This window comes from Sebastes fasciatus, chromosome 4 (assembly GCF_043250625.1).
Source record: "Sebastes fasciatus isolate fSebFas1 chromosome 4, fSebFas1.pri, whole genome shotgun sequence".
Lineage (NCBI taxonomy): Eukaryota > Metazoa > Chordata > Actinopteri > Perciformes > Sebastidae > Sebastes > Sebastes fasciatus.
Genome location: NC_133798.1, coordinates 19,806,994 through 19,825,055, shown reverse-complemented (window position 1 = coordinate 19,825,055; position 18,062 = coordinate 19,806,994). Strand labels below are relative to the sequence as shown.

Genomic DNA, 18,062 nt, shown 5'->3' with positions numbered 1-18,062 from the left:
TTCATAAATAATCCCAGACAATGGAGACGCAACTTAGTTCTCCTATACACTCAGTGACCACCTGTACAGTCTATTGCAACTCGATATAACTGTCATAGTCTACTTTTATGATGCCTATAATGTTCAGTTTTTGTTGCTATAGACCCCCTTTACTGCTGACATTAAAATGCGTCTCGTATCCAGATTGTATCTAGATATGATTTAACCTGATTACATTTACATCTGGTATTAATATGAGATCCGATTGCTGCAGAGGAAGGTTGTATTAAGTGGTGGACACACTGCCCGCATGAGGCTCGCGTGAGTCTCGCGTGGCGTGTTGTTTTTTATTTCGGCGTCCATGTTAACAGGTTAGAGTGGACACACTGCCCGCATGAGACGCGCGTCTATTTTATAGAATAGGAGGGTCGCCTATTTTACACGCGAGCTCCTCGCGTCTCAGCTGCGTGTCCCAGCAGCAACAGACAGTGAAGGTGATCTATTGACAGTATATGGACATCATATCAGCTACATAATACAGTTTACATGTCTAGACATCTGTAGAATATGTCACAGACAGTGAAAGGGATCTAGTGACTGTATATTAACATCATAATATACAAAAATATGTCATCCCTGGAGCACTCTATAGGCATTAGATTGTACAGCTGTCCCTAATAAAGTGCCCATACAGTGTATTTTATGTCATATGGGTCTTATCATTGCACAAGAAATATTGTAAAAAAAGAAATAATGGCCCTACAGCAACATTGAGTTGAGTCATGTGACTACGCAGATTCTAAGAAATACCTCATGATGAGAAAAACGTGGTTCCACAGCAACACAGAATACATACAAACACATGACAACGGTTTCCCCTCCTCATACTTTTACATAACTTTCCATCAATCCCCTCATTCTGACATGCTTTTTCTCCCCAGAGGCAACAATTAAAACACTGAGAACACTTTAGCACTGTGAGTATGGACAAAACAGGTTGATGAAGGCCCTTACTGGTGCTACTGTACTACACACACATGAAGTGAGACCCGTCAGTGAGTTGAGGGGGTGTGTTAGGAGGCTGTGGAAGGGGTGGGGAAGAGGACGACGGGCTTTTCACTGCAATGAAACAGAGCAACATGTCGGACACACGCAGGCACAAACAAAATATCAAAAACAACATAACAAACAACACAGAAAATAATCACTGAAGTCGATGAAATTAAAGATGAAGTCGGTAACTTTGCTCGCAAAACTGGTGAACTCTGATCAAACTGTCAAACTAGGAATACTAATCGATATTCTGTTACTGTAATGCCCATTTCTCATCTCAAATGTTTTCAGAAACATATTGTTATAGTGTACTGTTTAACTGCCTGTAAAATAAGAAAGTTTGCTAAAGCCGGTGGGGGGCTGGGTCACAAACTTTCATTTTACAGCTAAACAGTACACTACAAAATGTTTCCGAAAACATTTGAGGCGTGAAATAGGCATTACAGTAACAGAATATTGATTCATATTTGATCAGCGCTGCCTAGTTTGACAGTTTGATCGGAGAATTTCGTGAGCAGTGATTGACAGCTGCTGTAGAGCCTGCAAATTGAAACTTGCAAATGCCATTAGGAGCACTAGGGGGAGGCAGAGGAACTTGATTTTTTCACAGATTATCTGTCTCACGCATTACTGTCAGGATATCATGACAGTTTTATAAAAATAACTTTTTAACATATTTGCCCAAAGTTACCAAATGCAGCTTTAATGAAGAAACTACTGAGGCTACAATGATAAATGACTGAACACATACACAATGGAAGATGCAGCCGCAGTTTGATAAACCACAATGAAAAAGTAGCGATCTGTAAGAACAGGCTCACACTAGCTTTTGTTTCATCACATGCATTATTCTATCTCCTCCCTCTTGTCCCTAGAGATGTACCTGCTACCAGCTTGCTGCGTTTGGAGGCCTCTGCTGCCAGCTCGTAGGAGATATTAATCATCTTCTCTTTCTCCTGTACGGTAACCTCCACTTCTGTCTCCTCCTCTGGGCTTAGAGCCGTACTCGGCAGCACATTCTGCATGCTGGGAGCACACATACAAAATGTTCTCTGTGATATACATACAGCGCTTTAACTGTAAACATGGTTTCAGAATAAACACAATTACCCCGGGACAGAGAAGCTATCTCTTTTAAATCAATTCAAGAGGGTTGACATTTAGAATAAAATGTCACAGTGGCTAGGAGGTAAGAGCATTTTCTGCACATCTAAGGCACTGATCTGCATGGTGAAGAGCAGGCAGGCAGTGATGGTGATGTCCTGCCGTGACCCCAAACTTACCCCTCACTTCTAGAAAGAATTTCATGCATGATCTCTGCTGGGGGATATCAGTGCTCACCTACAAAGATAGCCCTTTGTTCAAAGGCTCCTTACCTAACATCAAGGGTCTGAGCAGCCCTGTCCTTGCTAATAAAATGTGGTACAGACAGATCATGGTGATGTGTTTACCTATTTTTGGCAATGAGGGCTTTGATGCGATCAACTTTCCTCTGCTTATCAGCCTCCTGCTCCGGGCTCAGAGCCTCCTCGGGGTCTGACTCCACATAGCGCTCAGGAATCAGCACTTTGTCAGGCACGGAGAGCTGAAGAAACACAACACACTTTATATAGCACACGTCATACAAATGAATGGGATGTATCATGTGCTTTACAAATAAAAGATAAACAACCACAAGCTAAAAATACATTTACAAACAAATAACAGATGCTCGTCAGCGTCGTTATCGGCACAGGGAGGCTGTTCCACATTTTGGGTGAGTAAGAACTAAATGGAGCATCACCGTAGGCTTTGTCCTCGAGCGAGAAACGCTTAATGTGAGACATTGTGCAGCATGAAGAGATCAGTCGGGAACATAAGCAGTAAGGGGTTCATTGATGTTATCCAGAGAAAGGGCGTGAACTCTTGTAAAAACAGCACCTTCAAATCGAGTGAATGGCTTATAGGCAGCCTATGAAAAGATTCTCGTATAAGAAGTATGTACTGTTTAGTGTCATGCACATTCCTGACTACAGTGTTTTGCAACTTTGCATTTTGGTAGTTTGAGTTCTAAAAATATAATAACAATAAAGTAATTGATTACAGGAAGGCCTATAAATATGGAAGTGCAGTGATTCAAATATGAGTAAACAAATGTTTTTATAGTTGCTTTGAAATATGGTGTCAAACACAACCATGGTTCTTCATCTAGCTAAAATCAAAGAATAATTATCCTTTTCAAAATGTACCTTTCAAACAAGACACAAATGTGTAGGGCTGTCCCCTCTTAGTCGATTAGTCGATTAATCGGTCGTTAATCGGTTTTAGTCGACTTAAGATTTCTTTAGCCGATTAGTTGTTTACCTCCGCTAAGGCCAAAGGCCTTGGGCCAAGGAGGTTATGTTTTCACCGGCGTTGGTCTGTTTGTTTGTCTGTCTGTCTGTCTGTTAGCAGGATTACTCCAAAAGTTTGCAATGGATTTGAATGACATTTTTTTGGAGTGTAGCACAATGAACAATCCATTACATTGTGTGCTGTGATCCGTTTTTAAAGTCAGGCACCTTGGCGGAGGTCTGCACTCTCTGAGTGCCATTCTAGTTTTTTATGCTTTTTTCATGCTGAATGATTTATTTCCAAGAAACTTATGAGCACATCTCTGCTCAACACAAGATTAAAAGTGGTGCTTTTGTGTGATTCTTTATGGAGAAACTCAGTTTTACAGATCTATCGATTAAATCAACTAATCGATTAGTCGACAAACTCATTATGAGTGTTAGTCGACTAAGAATTTCTTTGGTTGAGGACAGCCCTTCAGATTTATATTATTTTCCTGATAATTTTTGCTATATGCACATTCATTAATCATGTGTTTAATGAGTGTGACATTTAAGTAACAAGAGCTGTTTTAATTGCAATAATACCATGTAATTGTTTAATGGCTGGTTCAGACTACACAATATCAGCCCGACACGGCCGTCGTAGGGTGTTGGGTGTGTGTAGGGCTCAGGAAGGACAATGAGTGTTGTGAGCGACAATCGATTGTTTTTATCCCGTGTAGTTTGTCATAGTAGACACCAACCGACGCCGCGTCCGGGACGCCTCACAAAGTCCCGACAGAAAGTCCAGCATTTTTGACTTTTTCTTTCCTTCTATGAGGTGTTCCATCACGGCCGTGACTTTGACCATAAGGAGCACAGAGTGATCTGCCGCACAGGCGCGCACAACGGTAAACATTGGCGAAGCGAAAGAGGAATGATGATGGTGCTGTGAGGTGAAATGGAGGAAAAATTGGAGGAGCTATGGCGACAACACCCCGGCCTTTTTGATGTTTCCTCGAGGTACTACCAAGACAAAGTGAAAAATAGTGAAAGATGACCAGCGATGATTGGTCGGGGACCGACTTGTAGTCTGTCATGTCTCTCGGCCAAGTCAACACAAGAACTTATGACTCTCAATCACCTAATCTGACATAGTGACCATCGTCACCGACAAAAATATTGTATAGTACGAACCAGGCATACGTTTCTTTAATTATTCTAAAAAAAACAGAGTAGTGGTATTGGGAATCAAAACGACAATACTTGATGTGATGTTGGAAAACATTTCCTAACTTGTCTATAATAATATTAGCACACTCAGTCTGATAAAACAGCCAACTGAACCTCACCTCTCTGTCCATATTTAAGTGGTCAGCCTGCGAGGCTTCTTTGAGACGGGCGATCTCCTCGGCGGGCGTCTCCTGGTCCCTCACCACCTCCTGCTGCCTGAGCGAGGCCTCCAGCTCCTCAATGCCACAGCTTAGCCCCCCATCTCTGCGCCTCATCTGGGACTAGAAAAGACAAAAAGGGGACAAAAATGCAGAGAGATCAGGTCATATGACAGGATTCCAGGATTTGATATCAGCCTACTCTGAACTTAAAGGACCAGTGTGTAGGATTTAAGTGGATTTATTGGCAGAAAGAGAATATAATATCCATAACTATGTTTTCATTAGTGTATAAAGTAATTTCTGAAACTAAGAATCGTGTTTTCGTTAGCTTAGAAGGAGCCCTCATATCCTTCGACACGCTTAGGAAGGGAGGCGTGAGCGGAGGGTTATTCGGATGGTAGCAATCTGCAACTTCACCACTAGATGCCAGTAAATCCTGCACACGGCTCCTTTAATTGTTGCCTTTTAGTGTCTGCAGCAGTCGCCCAGTACCTGCATGCTGCGATAATGGTTTTCTTTCGTAAACGAGTGACTGCGAGAGGGTGTGTTCTCCTGGCTGCTACCCCGGATGTGGCCGCCTTTCTTTTTCTCCCTGAGGGCGCCCTGCTGATGGCGGCGGATCCTCTCCAGCTGCTCCTCCACGCTCATCCTGGGCCGGCCGCTCTCCGCGGCACACAGCTGCTGCTCCATCGCGCTGCGTGGACGCTCCTGTTAGCCAGAGAAGACAACCACAGACATGCAGAAACACAAACAACACACACAATAAATAGAAGTTAATAATACTGTAGCATGCTAGGAGACAAAAATGTCACTACAGTAATTTTTTACTACGCAGAGCCACAGTTTGGGTGTGTAGCTAAGTGGCGTCACGGTGCGGTTGGGTCAGATCTCATAATGCGGTGAATACTAGCTATCGCATCTTCTCTGTTAAATACTGCTCGTACTGGAAAAACGTTTTGCTCCTCTAAACAAAGACGTCAGGATTGACATAATAACCACAATAAAGAGAGTGAAACAGCTCTTTAATGTTCACTCTCTTAAAACCTGACTGGCTGCTGTGCACACACACGCTCCTGCTGGCACACATGGGTGCACTCACAGAGGCTGGAGGCCTGTTAATGCCTGAGCAGGACCGGCTGATGATGTGAAGTGAACTGTAGATAAGTTGCAGGTTTCTGCCGTGCTGGAGGGGCTGGCTGATCTGGATTCAGTCCAGAGCCCGAGGACGCAGCCTCCACTGTCCAGATTGTTCAAGAGGCTGGTATCTAAGGGCCTAAACTGAACTCTAAAGGCCTGTCTCTTACAACCACAGGCTATATGTCCTACAGGGAAGACTACAGTACTGTATGTGTGCTCAGCTGGCATTTTACAAAGTTCACATGGTGAACATACTACACTGTATGTCCATCAGACACACTAAAGAGGACACACCCTACAGTGTGGTGCACTAATGACATGGTTAGTTTATTTAAGTTGATAGTGTTTGAGGCTGGAAACTGTATAAACCAAGCTCGGCATCTATTTTATGACAGCCCAGTTTTAGGAGCATGAGTCACACCCGTCTGCCACGTGTTCACTTTCAGCCAACAGCTTAATAACCAAAACAACCAATTAAGAGGCGCAATTCAACTGGTGGCTAGTTTGGTGCTGCTGCCAAACTATGTTTACAATCATGAGATAAAAGAAAACGAGCAAAAAGCAATCATACCTCGCATTATTGTTTTTCTACTGCTTAGAGACAGAGATGGTTTGCCACACAGGAAAATAAGTGCTAAACAGTTTAGCCCTTTTTACATTTGAAAGTTAGTTCCATAAACTGTACATAAGAAGTGGACGTAGTCACCATGACGTCACCCACTGGTTTGTGGACTGCCGTATTGATGCCTCGAGTTTGGTATTTTGGCCGTCACCATCTTGGTTTTTGGCCGTTGCCATGTTGTTGTTTTTTGCAACCAGAAGTGACACGAGAGGCTGGAGCTTAGTATAACCGAACGCTGAATAAGACGTTTTCTTAGGCGACTAAAATGTTATAATTAACTTTCATGAACTGAAAACACACTGTGAAAGGGTTAAAGTTGTAAGATGAAAACAATGAGAACTCCGAAACCGGACAACGCCGTGGTAGCGACCTGTCAATCACAAGGTAGCCACGCTCTAAAGCAGGGGTCTCAAACTCGCGGCCCGCGGGCCAATTGCGGCCCGCAAGACGATATTTTGTGGCCCCCACCTTGATATGAAAGTTTAATGTTAGTGCGGCCCGCAAATTTTTTTTTTTTTTATAAAGTTTTTTATAAAGTTTTTTTTGGGGGCATTTTTTCATTTTTATTGACAGGACAGTGGATAGAGTCTTGGAAAGGGGGGAGAGAGAGAGTGGATGCGGAAAGGGCCACAGGCCGGATTCGAACCCGGGCCGCCGCGGTCAGGACCAAGTCTTGTTACATGGGCGCCCGCTCTACCAACTGAGCTAACCAGGCGCCCTCGGCCCACGAGTTTTATGTGAATGGCAGTTTGCCGTGGAAGGTCCCTTTGTTGCGCGAGCCCGAGCTGAACGAACCTACCAATCACAGCGGGGTATATGGCTCCCGGGGGCGGGCAATCGGCCGGGCTTGATGCAAGCAGAGAAACATTTCACAACAACTGTGGCGGCGCCCGTGTAACATCGCATAAACTAGATTAAAGCTTGATTTATACTTCTGCGTTGAATCGACGCCGTAGCCTGACGTGCACCTCTCCAGAAATGTAACTACACGTCGCGGCGACGCAGACCGCAACAGCTGTGATTGGTCCAGTCTCTCAGCGATGCTGAGCGGCCAGGACCCCGGACAACCACAGAAAGTTCTACTTCTCTCTGCCTCCATCTTTTCAATGTTTGTTCACACAAATCCACTCAGATATATTTTCTCTTTTCGGCGTTGCAGTAATGTCAGTAAAAGTTCTGTGGTTCAACAGTTATTAGCTCCAACTCCGCTCAGTTTCTGTTTGTAGTACAAGAAGAAGAAGGAAACTCATAGAGACGCCGCCGCCAACTAGCGGTTTGGTGGTGTAATTGCAGAGCAACACAAACACAGCAGGCACAACTTTATTGCGGAGTGACACCAAGTGGAATGAATATATATCTTGTCACACAGCCCCAATCATGTCTTTTTCAAAGCCTGCAGTGAAGAGAAAGGTTGGTGACGAGCACAGACAATTTCAGGAAAAGTGGGAGACGCAATAGAGGCCATGTTCAGAAGAACCGTTCATGTTCTTCAATGTTCCATTAATGTTCAGGACAGTTCATGTTCAGAAGAACCCATTCAAGTTAAAGAACTGTTAATAATGACGTTTGAGAAGATTGTTGTTTTTTTTAACAAAGCTTTTTTTGTGGAATACCTGATGCGGCCCAGCCTCACCCAGACTCTGCCTCCAGCGGCCCCCAGGTAAATTGAGTTTGAGACCACTGCTCTAAAGCATCCCCTGCTTTATGGTCTATCTGACTCTAAATGGGACCATAATTTACTAAATGAACATCATGCTGTATTGAAGAAGACTTAAAACTAGCGATTGAGACCATAAACTCATGTTTACAATGTTTACTGAGGTAATAAATCAAGTGAGAAGTAGGCTCATTTTCTCATAGACTTCTATACAATCAGACTTTTTTTTACAACCAGAGGAGTCGCCCCCTGCTGGCTATTAGAAAGAATGCAAGTTTAAGGCACTTCAGAATCGGTTTCACTTTTCAGACCCAGAGGTTGCCCACTGGTTAGTTCCTGACAACTGATGGCAACATCTGGCAGCATCCAGTGGTATTAGAGTTTAAAACATGGGCAATTTACCATTAGACTCACCGTCCTGGGGTCAGGCCTTTTGGTCTTCCTTAAGGTAACGTATGAAGCTATGGAGGAAGAGTCAGGCACTGGAGATCTGGTCCTGGGTGGGACAATGCCAACTGGGTAGGACATCCCTAGCAGCAAAAAAAAGAGGTCAGTAAGCCACCTGGTTCAATGACAACATGTTAGTAGCAACTCACTAAAGAGTATACTATTTTGAATGATACAGTATCATATTTTGTGTATAGCAAGACCTTCAAGTTTAACCCTGGGGATGTAAAATCTAGCATCAAGTACACTCTACCGACAATTACAGTATTTCCCGCAGCAAGTGCAGCATCGGCAGGTTGCTGCTATTGACTGTGTGGCGGTGTGGAACAAGTGAGGAGCTACAGTGTAATCATTCAACTTCAGAGCGCCTGCATTACGCTGTGCAAGCTGTTTTGCCAAATTTAGGCCAATTTGCTCTTTTCTAAACCATGTTTAGTGTGTGAATGTGAATGTGTAGTGACATAAGGTCTAAATTAAGTCGAGATAATAGAATAACTAAGCACTGATGCACAAAGCTGAGCTGTTTATTGATTTACAGTGTGAATTAAATCCAGGCAAAAAGGTCTGAGCAAATGCCACTGTATTTTCTTAGTGATATAGTGACCTAGCTTAATGCTTTGGAGAGAAGCCTTGACCTTGTTTTTACACTCTGTGTCAAAGTGATGCCTGTGTAAATCCCACTGTAACCATGGTAACTGTCAGTGCTAGAAGTTTATTAGGTCACACATGAATAATTTCATCAGGCGATCGAGCTTTTGTTAGTGTCACTGTCAACAAAACGGATCAATTATTAGAAAACTGCAGTTATCAGAAACTGGCATCAAATTACTTAGCGTAATGTGGTCTTGTCTTGAAGGTAACCCACAAGTTGCGAAACATTCAAAAACTCTCGCGAGACTCGTTGCCCAACAATCTATCCTAACCGTAACTATACAAGGTTGATGCCTAAGGCTCCGACACACCAACCCAACATCAAAGAACTAGCGGCGACGAAGGTGGACCTTTGAATCACCTCACGTCGCCTTTATCTTGGCCAAAAAGTTGCACTTAAACACCTTGCAAAGACTACAGCCGACAGCCCACTACCACGTACATTCTGCGCCTGCATGAGATGAAATAACTCTCCACACCAGCAGGTGGCGGTAGTCTGTATTCGTCATTCAAAAAGTGAAACTGGAGGACCGAGGACTGCGGATATACAAGCCATTAAGATACGTACATGAAACAAAGCAGCGTCGGCCGACCATTTTTACACCACTCTCACTCACCACTTAGCTTCATTTCAAATGACCATATCGCTGTGAAAATATCCGTGTATTTGAATGATCAGATGAGATGAAGATGAAAAATGAGAAGAGCCTTCTGTGTGCACTCTTCACTTTACTCGTTGGCTTGCTTTCCTCACTTCCATTTCTCTTCTCGTGCACTGATTCGTTTAAGCTAAACAGCCAATCAGAGTGATTTCTCTCACCGAAAAGCTCCGTTGCCGATTGAATATGCTGAATCGGACAAAAAAAACATCAGACACGGGCAGACTAGAGCAGACGGTGCCGGAAACACCACAAAAACTAGGACACTCACTGACAAACCCAAACTGTCCAACGGCCGACTGTCGGCTTGGTGTGTCAGGGCCTTTACCTTAACCATCTCGCGAGAGTTTCGCAACTTGTGGGTTACCTTCTAGACACAACCACGTAATGTACCTTTGTGTTGTTCTCTATCAGGGTGTTCAGATCTGTCCTCTCCATTGCTCTCATCCACTTCGGCCACTGTGGTGAGCTCTGGTTCACTCTTATACAGCCTGTAGTCTGGGCCCTGACGACGAGAAAGAAAGAACAAGTTCAACACACACACATTGGTTTCATGGAGCGAGATATAAAGAAATTGAAAAAAAGTGTTATTTTCTCTCACAGAATGACTTCGGAGACAGCGTCAACAAGACATTCCTTTTCTACAAAATGATGCTTTTACAGACTGGGCAATCTTAAAAGCTAAATTATACAGCTTGAAGAAAAACTTTCCGTGTTGTTTGAGAATGACACACCATTTTACAGCCAAATGAAACAGTCGGCAGCAGTCAGACATGGCTTAATTTGCAACCAAGGACAGAACACAACAAAACAGAACAGAACAAAATCACTACATTTCAACACACAGCAAAAAAAACACAGAAAAGGAAAACAAGAAGGCAATTAAATTAAAAAGAGACTTCATCCAATTAACTGAAAAAGAAGATGATGATGAAGTATGGCATCAAGTAAATAAAGGGGATCCAACCAAAACAAAATCCAAAAGAGACGTCCGCCACAATGAGAGTGAAAACCATCACAGCGAGCAATGACGTGCGATGACACAGATGAAGGCGGGGTCAACCATGAGGTCGACAAGCTTACGCTGTGCGTGCCATTCCTGTGGCCGGCCTTCCTCTCCTCCGGCCTGTGGAGTGATGAAGGGCGCACACCAGCATGAGAGGGCATAGGGGGCACGTTGGGGGGGTTGGGCTCATAGGACTGGGGTAGGGGTGGCCGTGGGGGTACCGAGTCCTCCTCCTGGGGATTATACAGGGCATCACAGGACAGGAAGCAAGGTGACACATGGCGCCACCACGCACGCTCAGGGCAACCGCCATCTGGTACAGAGTAGTTCTGGCCCACAGGACGGGCACACCAGCTGATTAGCCAGAGAGAGAGCTCCACATGCTGTTACAGGGTGACTGACACATCAACCTCAGATAGCACCACTCGTACTGTCCTTGAGCAGCGCTTAAGCACTCAGCTTAAGATGGTCATCATCTACACAACTACAGGAGATCTGGGTAAAGAGAGCTGTAGGGCTGCAACTACAGATTATTTTCACGATTGATTATTTTATCCTAATTCACAACTGTAGGTTCATTTGGTCCGGACCAAGGGGAAAAATGATACATTGTAATTCTGGTCCGGTTCCTGTTCACACTGACTTTTTACAAACCAACCAGAGGAGTAAACATGAAGTTCTACAGACTAACAGGCGACTCGTTGATTGGACTGTTTTGGCGATTGTCATCCTGCATCATCAGTAATCGCGTGGGGAAAATCTAATTCTGGTGGGTTTTATGCAGCACTTCTATTCTTCTGATGTGCATATTTATGTTCTTTGATTATAAGCATTATTAGTATTATTAGACTGCAAATCGACCGTATGTTATGATGAATAATGGTAGAGACAGGAATGTACAAAAAAACCTTTTCACGCCCCCAGATGACTAGAGCGAATAGTGTGAACGTCGGGGAGCGCATGGACACGTGGATGAGGCGTATAACTGTGGGATCACTGTCGCACTTTTTTAATAGAGTTAATGAACTGACAAAGTACACAGTCGGACACAAGCACAGCAGTTTCAACAGCTTTTGACCTATTAATCAGGGAAAATACGCACACTGACATGCTTATATACATCGCCTTAAATACATATCGCACACTAAACAGATTTCTTGCTAAAATCACATACAGTATTTGCTATGATTAAATCCTCTGGTTGGTTTGTTTTACGCCACAAACGAACTGCCCCAGCATCCACTTGGAAACGGTTGTTTGGTCTGCACCAGGGTTCGATTGACAGCTTTCACACCAGCCCAAAACGAACCGTACTAACTGGGCAAACAGACCTGAGTTTGTTTTAACTGAACCAAACGGGTTAGGTGTGAAAGCACCCGTAGTCTATAAAATGTCATAAAATAGTAAAACACTCCCTTATGGTGGCGTCTTCAAATTACTTGTTTTGTACGACCAACAGTCCAAAACGCAAAGGTATTCAAATTACAATGACATTAATGAAGAGAAAACAAGCACATCCTCACATTTGAGCGACTGGAACCAGAAAATGTTTGCCATTTTTGCTTGATAAATGACTCACACGGTTAAATGATTATCAAAATTGTGTAGGGCTGTTCTCGACCAAAGAAATTCTTAGTCGACTAACACTCAACGAATGTCAACTAATCGATTAGTTGATTTAATCTGTGAAACTGAGTTTCTCCACAAACAATCACACAAAGGCACCACTTTAAATCTTGTGTTTACCAGAGATGTGCTCATAAGTTTCTTGGAGATAAGTCATTCAGCATGAAAAAAACACAAAAATTGACTAATCGATTAAAGAAATCTTAGTCCACTAAGACCATAACGACCGATTAGTCGACTAACAGCATGTATGACCATGTATACGGTCTGTTAGTGGTGCCTCACCTCATTTTTGAGCTTGCTGAAGTTGCTCTTGGACCCATACATGCTCACACCATCAGCGATTCTCTGAGCTTTGTTGTTATTGAGGGCCTCGATCACATCTTGAATCCTCCAAAGTTCCTTCTGGATGCGTACATGCTGCTGGCTGGGAGGCTCCGTCTGGGTGAAAACACACACAAATCACCAAATATTACCTAAAGATTAACTTGACCTTTCGGGACACAGGGACAAGAAGAAGAGCAAGAAAAACATGTGCAATTCTCTCCTCCTTGTGACAGGTCTGTGTGAGAGTGAAGGGCTCTTACGAAAAGGCTCCCTGCAGGTCCTCTGACTCCTCTACTCTGAATTAGCATCGGCTCTGACTCAGGCTCAACCAGGAATAACTGTTAGAACAGTTTCTCTCTGTCTCTACACTTCTCCCGTGATGAAGGACAAGATAAAAGACAGATTTAATTAAGACCTGCTCTATCATCGCTACAGTCATCAATCACTCACTGTGTTGCTTTGATCTCTCAGTTACCTCCCTCCACGCGGCAGCTCAGGGCACTGGAGCACAGAAATCTGCTTTACTTTTCCCCCCAAAGTCAAAGAAAGCGTCTACAAAAAAGGATGACTAGGTGTTCAAGGGAATCTGCCACATTTTCAGCTTTTTTTTATTTGAAGCTTTGCAGAATATGTACCGCAACCAGTCTGACTATTATGCCATGCCAATGTTAGACAGCACAAGCAGTGTGAGATTAAAGCAGCGCAACTTCAGTCTCACAAATTATCCTACCTGAGGGCTTCCCAGCGCTTCAAGCTGTTCCAAGAGATTGTTCTTAGCCAGAGTCACATCTCCTTCCAGCTTGTCGTACTCCCTCCACGACCGTTCCAACTCCTGGTTTGGGAGAGATACACTTTGTGAATGACAAAGAAAAAAAGCATGTAATAACTCTAATGTTACTCCTGAAGAAAGAGATCTTCAGTGTCCAGCAATGCGTCTGTGTGAATGTCCTGTATGACTCACAGCTGTAATTCTGGAGAGCTCTCTGCAGGTGCTCAGCAGGCCGCTCTGCAGTAAGTCTCTCTGCTGGATAACACTCTGCATGTCGGCAGGGTTATCAGTGCCCATCTCTATCTCCTGGCTGGCTGAGAGCAGCGCTGTCTCCAGAGTGTGCTGGAAGAACACACAACATAACAAATACACATAAAGCAAGAGTATGTCATTTGTCACTGGAACCTTTTCGATCAACTTATGTCATACAGGATAATTTAAGCGTCTTTAAGCACATTTTCTGGGCCATGGTCCCTGATTTTAGCTCCCATACGTTTTGCAAATGTATTAAATAAAAAAAAAAAAAGGTATGGCAGCAAGTACCTTATCTTTCTTATTGGTAAAACTATGTATTATTTTTTGTGATTAATCCAGTGGGCTACATCCGAGTCTGAAAAGTGAAGCCGATGCTGAAGAGCCTTAAACTTGCATTCTTTCTAATGTCCAGCAGGGGGCGACTCCTCTGGTTGCAAAAAAAAAGTCTAATTGTATAGAAGTCTATGAGAAAATGACCCTACTTCTCACTTGATTTATTACCTCCGTAAACATTGTAAACATGAGTTTATGGTCTCAATCGCTAGTTTCAAGTCTTCTTCAATACAGCATGATGTTCATTTACTAAATTATGGTCCCATTTAGAGTCAAATAGACCATAAAGCAGGGTATGCTTTAGGGTGTGGCTACCTTGTGACTGACAGGTCGCTACCACGGCGTTGTTTTCTGTGTTTTTGTCTTACAACTTTAACCCTTTCATAGTGTGTTTTCAGTTCATGAAAGTTAATTGTAACATTTTGGTCACCTAAAAATGTCTTATTCAGCGTTCGGTTGTGCTTAGCTCCAGCGTCTTGTGTCACTTTTGGTTGCAAAAGATGGCAACGGCCAAAATGCCAACAAACCCATGGGTGACTTCATGGTGACTACGTCCACTTGTAATATATAGTTTATGGATTAATCAAGTGATTATTTAGGCTATAAAATATAAAAAATAATGACAAAAGCCCAATTTTCAGAGCCCAGAGCAAAAATAAAAATAAGCAAACACTCAAAGTATAGGACTTTGAACCAGCTATTGTTTGGTTTCCTTACTTCATTCATTAAACCACAACCAAAACTTTAAATTTATTGTCTGTCAACTCATAAACTATAGCCAATTATTTCAGAATATAATTTGAATATGTAATGGTTTATTTTGTTGTGTTTTATGGACATGGAGGTAACTACAAATTATGCAACACCTCACACTTTATACATTAATTGTATCCACTATATAAAAGCATCTATGCCAGAAATCTCCTGTAACTCTGTTTGCATAAGTGACTACAATGTTGAGTTAGATATGGTGAATAAACACAGTGCATTACTGTTCTTTCAGGTTACTTCTAACTCGATAGTTTTCTCTGCACGCATGTCAACACTGCACAGAGGCCAATACAGCGTTACAGACGGTTGACACTGGACAGTCTTGCACATTGATGACAGGAGCAGCTAGGCTATAGTTACACATTATAACAGATATACAAGACTTCTGTTTTTCTCTCTTTGTCAGTGCTCTGCATATAAACTTAACGTAAGCTATTCTTATAATTTATAGCAGAGTATAAACTGTGTATTCTTTTTAGTTTATTTTGTTCCACCACACTCTTGTAAGCCTTTCAAACAGTGTTTTGTGAGAATGGGATGATGACAGATGTGCAGTGTTTAGTCACCTTCTCTCTGTACAGCTGCTGAAGTTTGTCCTCCTGCGTCCTCACCACTTTGTCCTGCTCACACAACCTGCTCAGTTTGGTCTGAAGACAAAACAATAAAGATCCGTCATGTACAGTATAGCTGAACGGAGCATCATGTCATGTGAGAGCGCAACACTGAACTTACATCAATGTCCACTTCTTCCGGCATACATGTATAGGAGCGCTCCCTGTAGTCTTCTGGACTCAACTGTGAAGACAGACAGCTAATTAGACAGAGACACCCAATGTGCACATACACATTAGAATCTGGAGATCTAATGCAGTGTCATGACGAGGGATTTGTCCTTGAGCAGGAACTCATATTTCACTGAATCGGACAATCTAAGTTAGCAAACCAGCCAGTCTAAACAGTCTCTTCTCTGGTGCCTCGTGTTTCCTCATCACCCACAATTGTTTGTCTCCATCAGCACAACGCAGTGGTTTTATCGGAAACGCAAGGGGAAGTCATGTAAAACAATCTTACTTACTAAACTCTAGAGTCAGCGCATAAGCTGCGTCCACCAACTGTGTTTTCTCAGGCACATGCTCTGCAGCTAACTGGTCCAAGGACTCAACTGAGTGTGTGCTGCGTTAAGTGCAGTATTACTTTAAGATATTCTCAAGATAACGACATAACCACAGATATTCTTAGGACTTTTTAACATACAGTATTATTGCTCAGGATAATTATAAACAGCCATTTAGTTACTTTTAAACCAGGCTGAAATACAGACAAAAGCAGTTCAATGTCACACTGTATTGCAGTTACTTCTACACTAGTTTACACTATTACAAACTAGGGCTGCAACTAATGATTATTTTCATTGTCGATTAATCTGTTGATTATTTTCTTGACTAATCGATTAGTTGTTTTGTCTATAAAATGGTGAAAAATGTCGATCAGTGTTTCCTAAAGCTCAAGATGACGTCCTCTGATGTCTTGTTTTGTCCACAACTTAAATATAATCAGTTTACTATCACACAGGCGTGAAGAAACCAGGAAATATTCACTTTTAAGAAGCTGGAATCAGAGAATTTAGACTTTTTAATTTATTTTTTTTACTCAAACCAATTAATCAATTATCAAAATAGTTGGCGATTAATTTAATAGTTGACAACTAATCGATTAATTGTTGCAGTTCTACTACAACCGCCTATGTTTATTATTTATATTGTATATATATCATACAACAGTATATCTGCATTTATGTAGTTACAAAAGTAAGTAAAGACAGTAAAACTTCTCTCATCTTGTATTAATACCACTCATCTAATCACGGTGCTCGAACGGGAAATTATTTCAACTGCATTGGATCCCATGTTTCCAGAAAATCCATTCATCACATAATGCTTCATCATTCATCCACTCTTCTGAATCTAAACAAATACATGTGCAGCACATAAATATTAGGACAGTGACATATTTCTGTGTTGTTTTGTGTTTGTACTCGCACTGAATATGAAATGACATGACTATAAACGTTCAGTTTTCATTTACATCCTTATTGGGCCCCCCAAAACTGACATACACTTGAATCAAGTAATCGCACTTAATATATGGTTTCAAATCCTTTTGCATTCAATGACTGGCTAGTCTCCAACCTACAGACATCAGCAGACACTTTGTAGCGCTCTGCCAGGCCTGAACTGCAGCCATCTTTCCTTTCTTGCTTTTTTTGCTTTAAGTCTGGTCTCCAGCAAGTGGAACACGAGATCACATCACATTTCAGATCTCATATCTGATGGGCCCTAAAAACATTGTCTGCTTTGGTCATACAGTATGTTTCGGTTCATTACCCTGCACTTAAAAAAAGCAACTTAAATTGAAGAGTCTGCACTTTAACTTCATATTTAACTTCAAATACGATGTGCTGGTCAACAGAGTCAAAACAACACAAAATGACTCACTGTCCAAATATATTTAGACTCCACTGTACACAAATGTTTCACACTCACACCTGCACTCTTTCACACCTTTCTCCTCAGCTGAACCAGACAGTACAGTTAAAACAGGTGGGACCTGAGAACCACATGGCATTCCACACAGAGCATGCAGACTGTCCCACAGCACGGGGGGCTTCACTGTGGTGTTGTGTGGATTACGAGTGACATGGGGAGCAGCAGGAGGAGGAGGAGGGAGACAGACGTCTGGCAGCTGAACAGGTGGGAATGCAGCTGTTGGCGGGCCGGTATGCCAATGAATGGGTGGGGGGGAGGTGAGGTTGGGAGGGGGCAGTCTTTAGCGGCACTTTTACACCTCGAGAGGCGGTCACAAAAGTGGCAAAGTGATGTCATAGCCATCGTCACACACAAGCCGGCCCTCTTTATCCTTTCCACCAGGAGACAAGACAACAAGAGTGGGTGAGAGGGAAGTAATACAGACATCTGTCTTCATCTTCATCATCACCCATTGACCATATTAGGTATATTAATCTATTCCACAGCTGATGCTGTGTACTCACTCTTACTTACCACTTATTCCTGACATCAAATTA

At 42.7% G+C, this 18,062-nt stretch overlaps 1 protein-coding gene across 28 annotated transcripts in view; it reads right to left on the bottom strand.

Annotated features, from left to right (window-relative positions):
* LOC141766074 (pleckstrin homology domain-containing family A member 5-like) overlaps positions 1-18,062 on the bottom strand; it is a 114,610-nt gene that overhangs the window by 1,177 nt on the left and 95,371 nt on the right. For 10 of the 28 annotated variants that reach the window (XM_074632525.1, XM_074632531.1, XM_074632532.1 and 7 more), the window contains 13 exons: positions 15,713-15,775; positions 15,547-15,627; positions 13,814-13,963; positions 13,583-13,684; positions 12,811-12,966; positions 10,977-11,132; positions 10,287-10,398; positions 8,539-8,666; positions 5,213-5,428; positions 4,679-4,840; positions 2,484-2,617; positions 1,916-2,058; positions 994-1,098 (listed from right to left, as the gene is read on the bottom strand). In XM_074632525.1, coding sequence (XP_074488626.1) covers positions 1,007-1,098; positions 1,916-2,058; positions 2,484-2,617; positions 4,679-4,840; positions 5,213-5,428; positions 8,539-8,666; positions 10,287-10,398; positions 10,977-11,132; positions 12,811-12,966; positions 13,583-13,684; positions 13,814-13,963; positions 15,547-15,627; positions 15,713-15,775 — 1,695 coding nt within the window. In that variant the 3' untranslated portion in view covers positions 994-1,006. The remainder of the gene's footprint in view (positions 1-993; positions 1,099-1,915; positions 2,059-2,483; positions 2,618-4,678; positions 4,841-5,212; positions 5,429-8,538; positions 8,667-10,286; positions 10,399-10,976; positions 11,133-12,810; positions 12,967-13,582; positions 13,685-13,813; positions 13,964-15,546; positions 15,628-15,712; positions 15,776-18,062) is intronic. The other 18 variants (XM_074632535.1, XM_074632538.1, XM_074632544.1 and 15 more) reach the window with 6 other exon arrangements.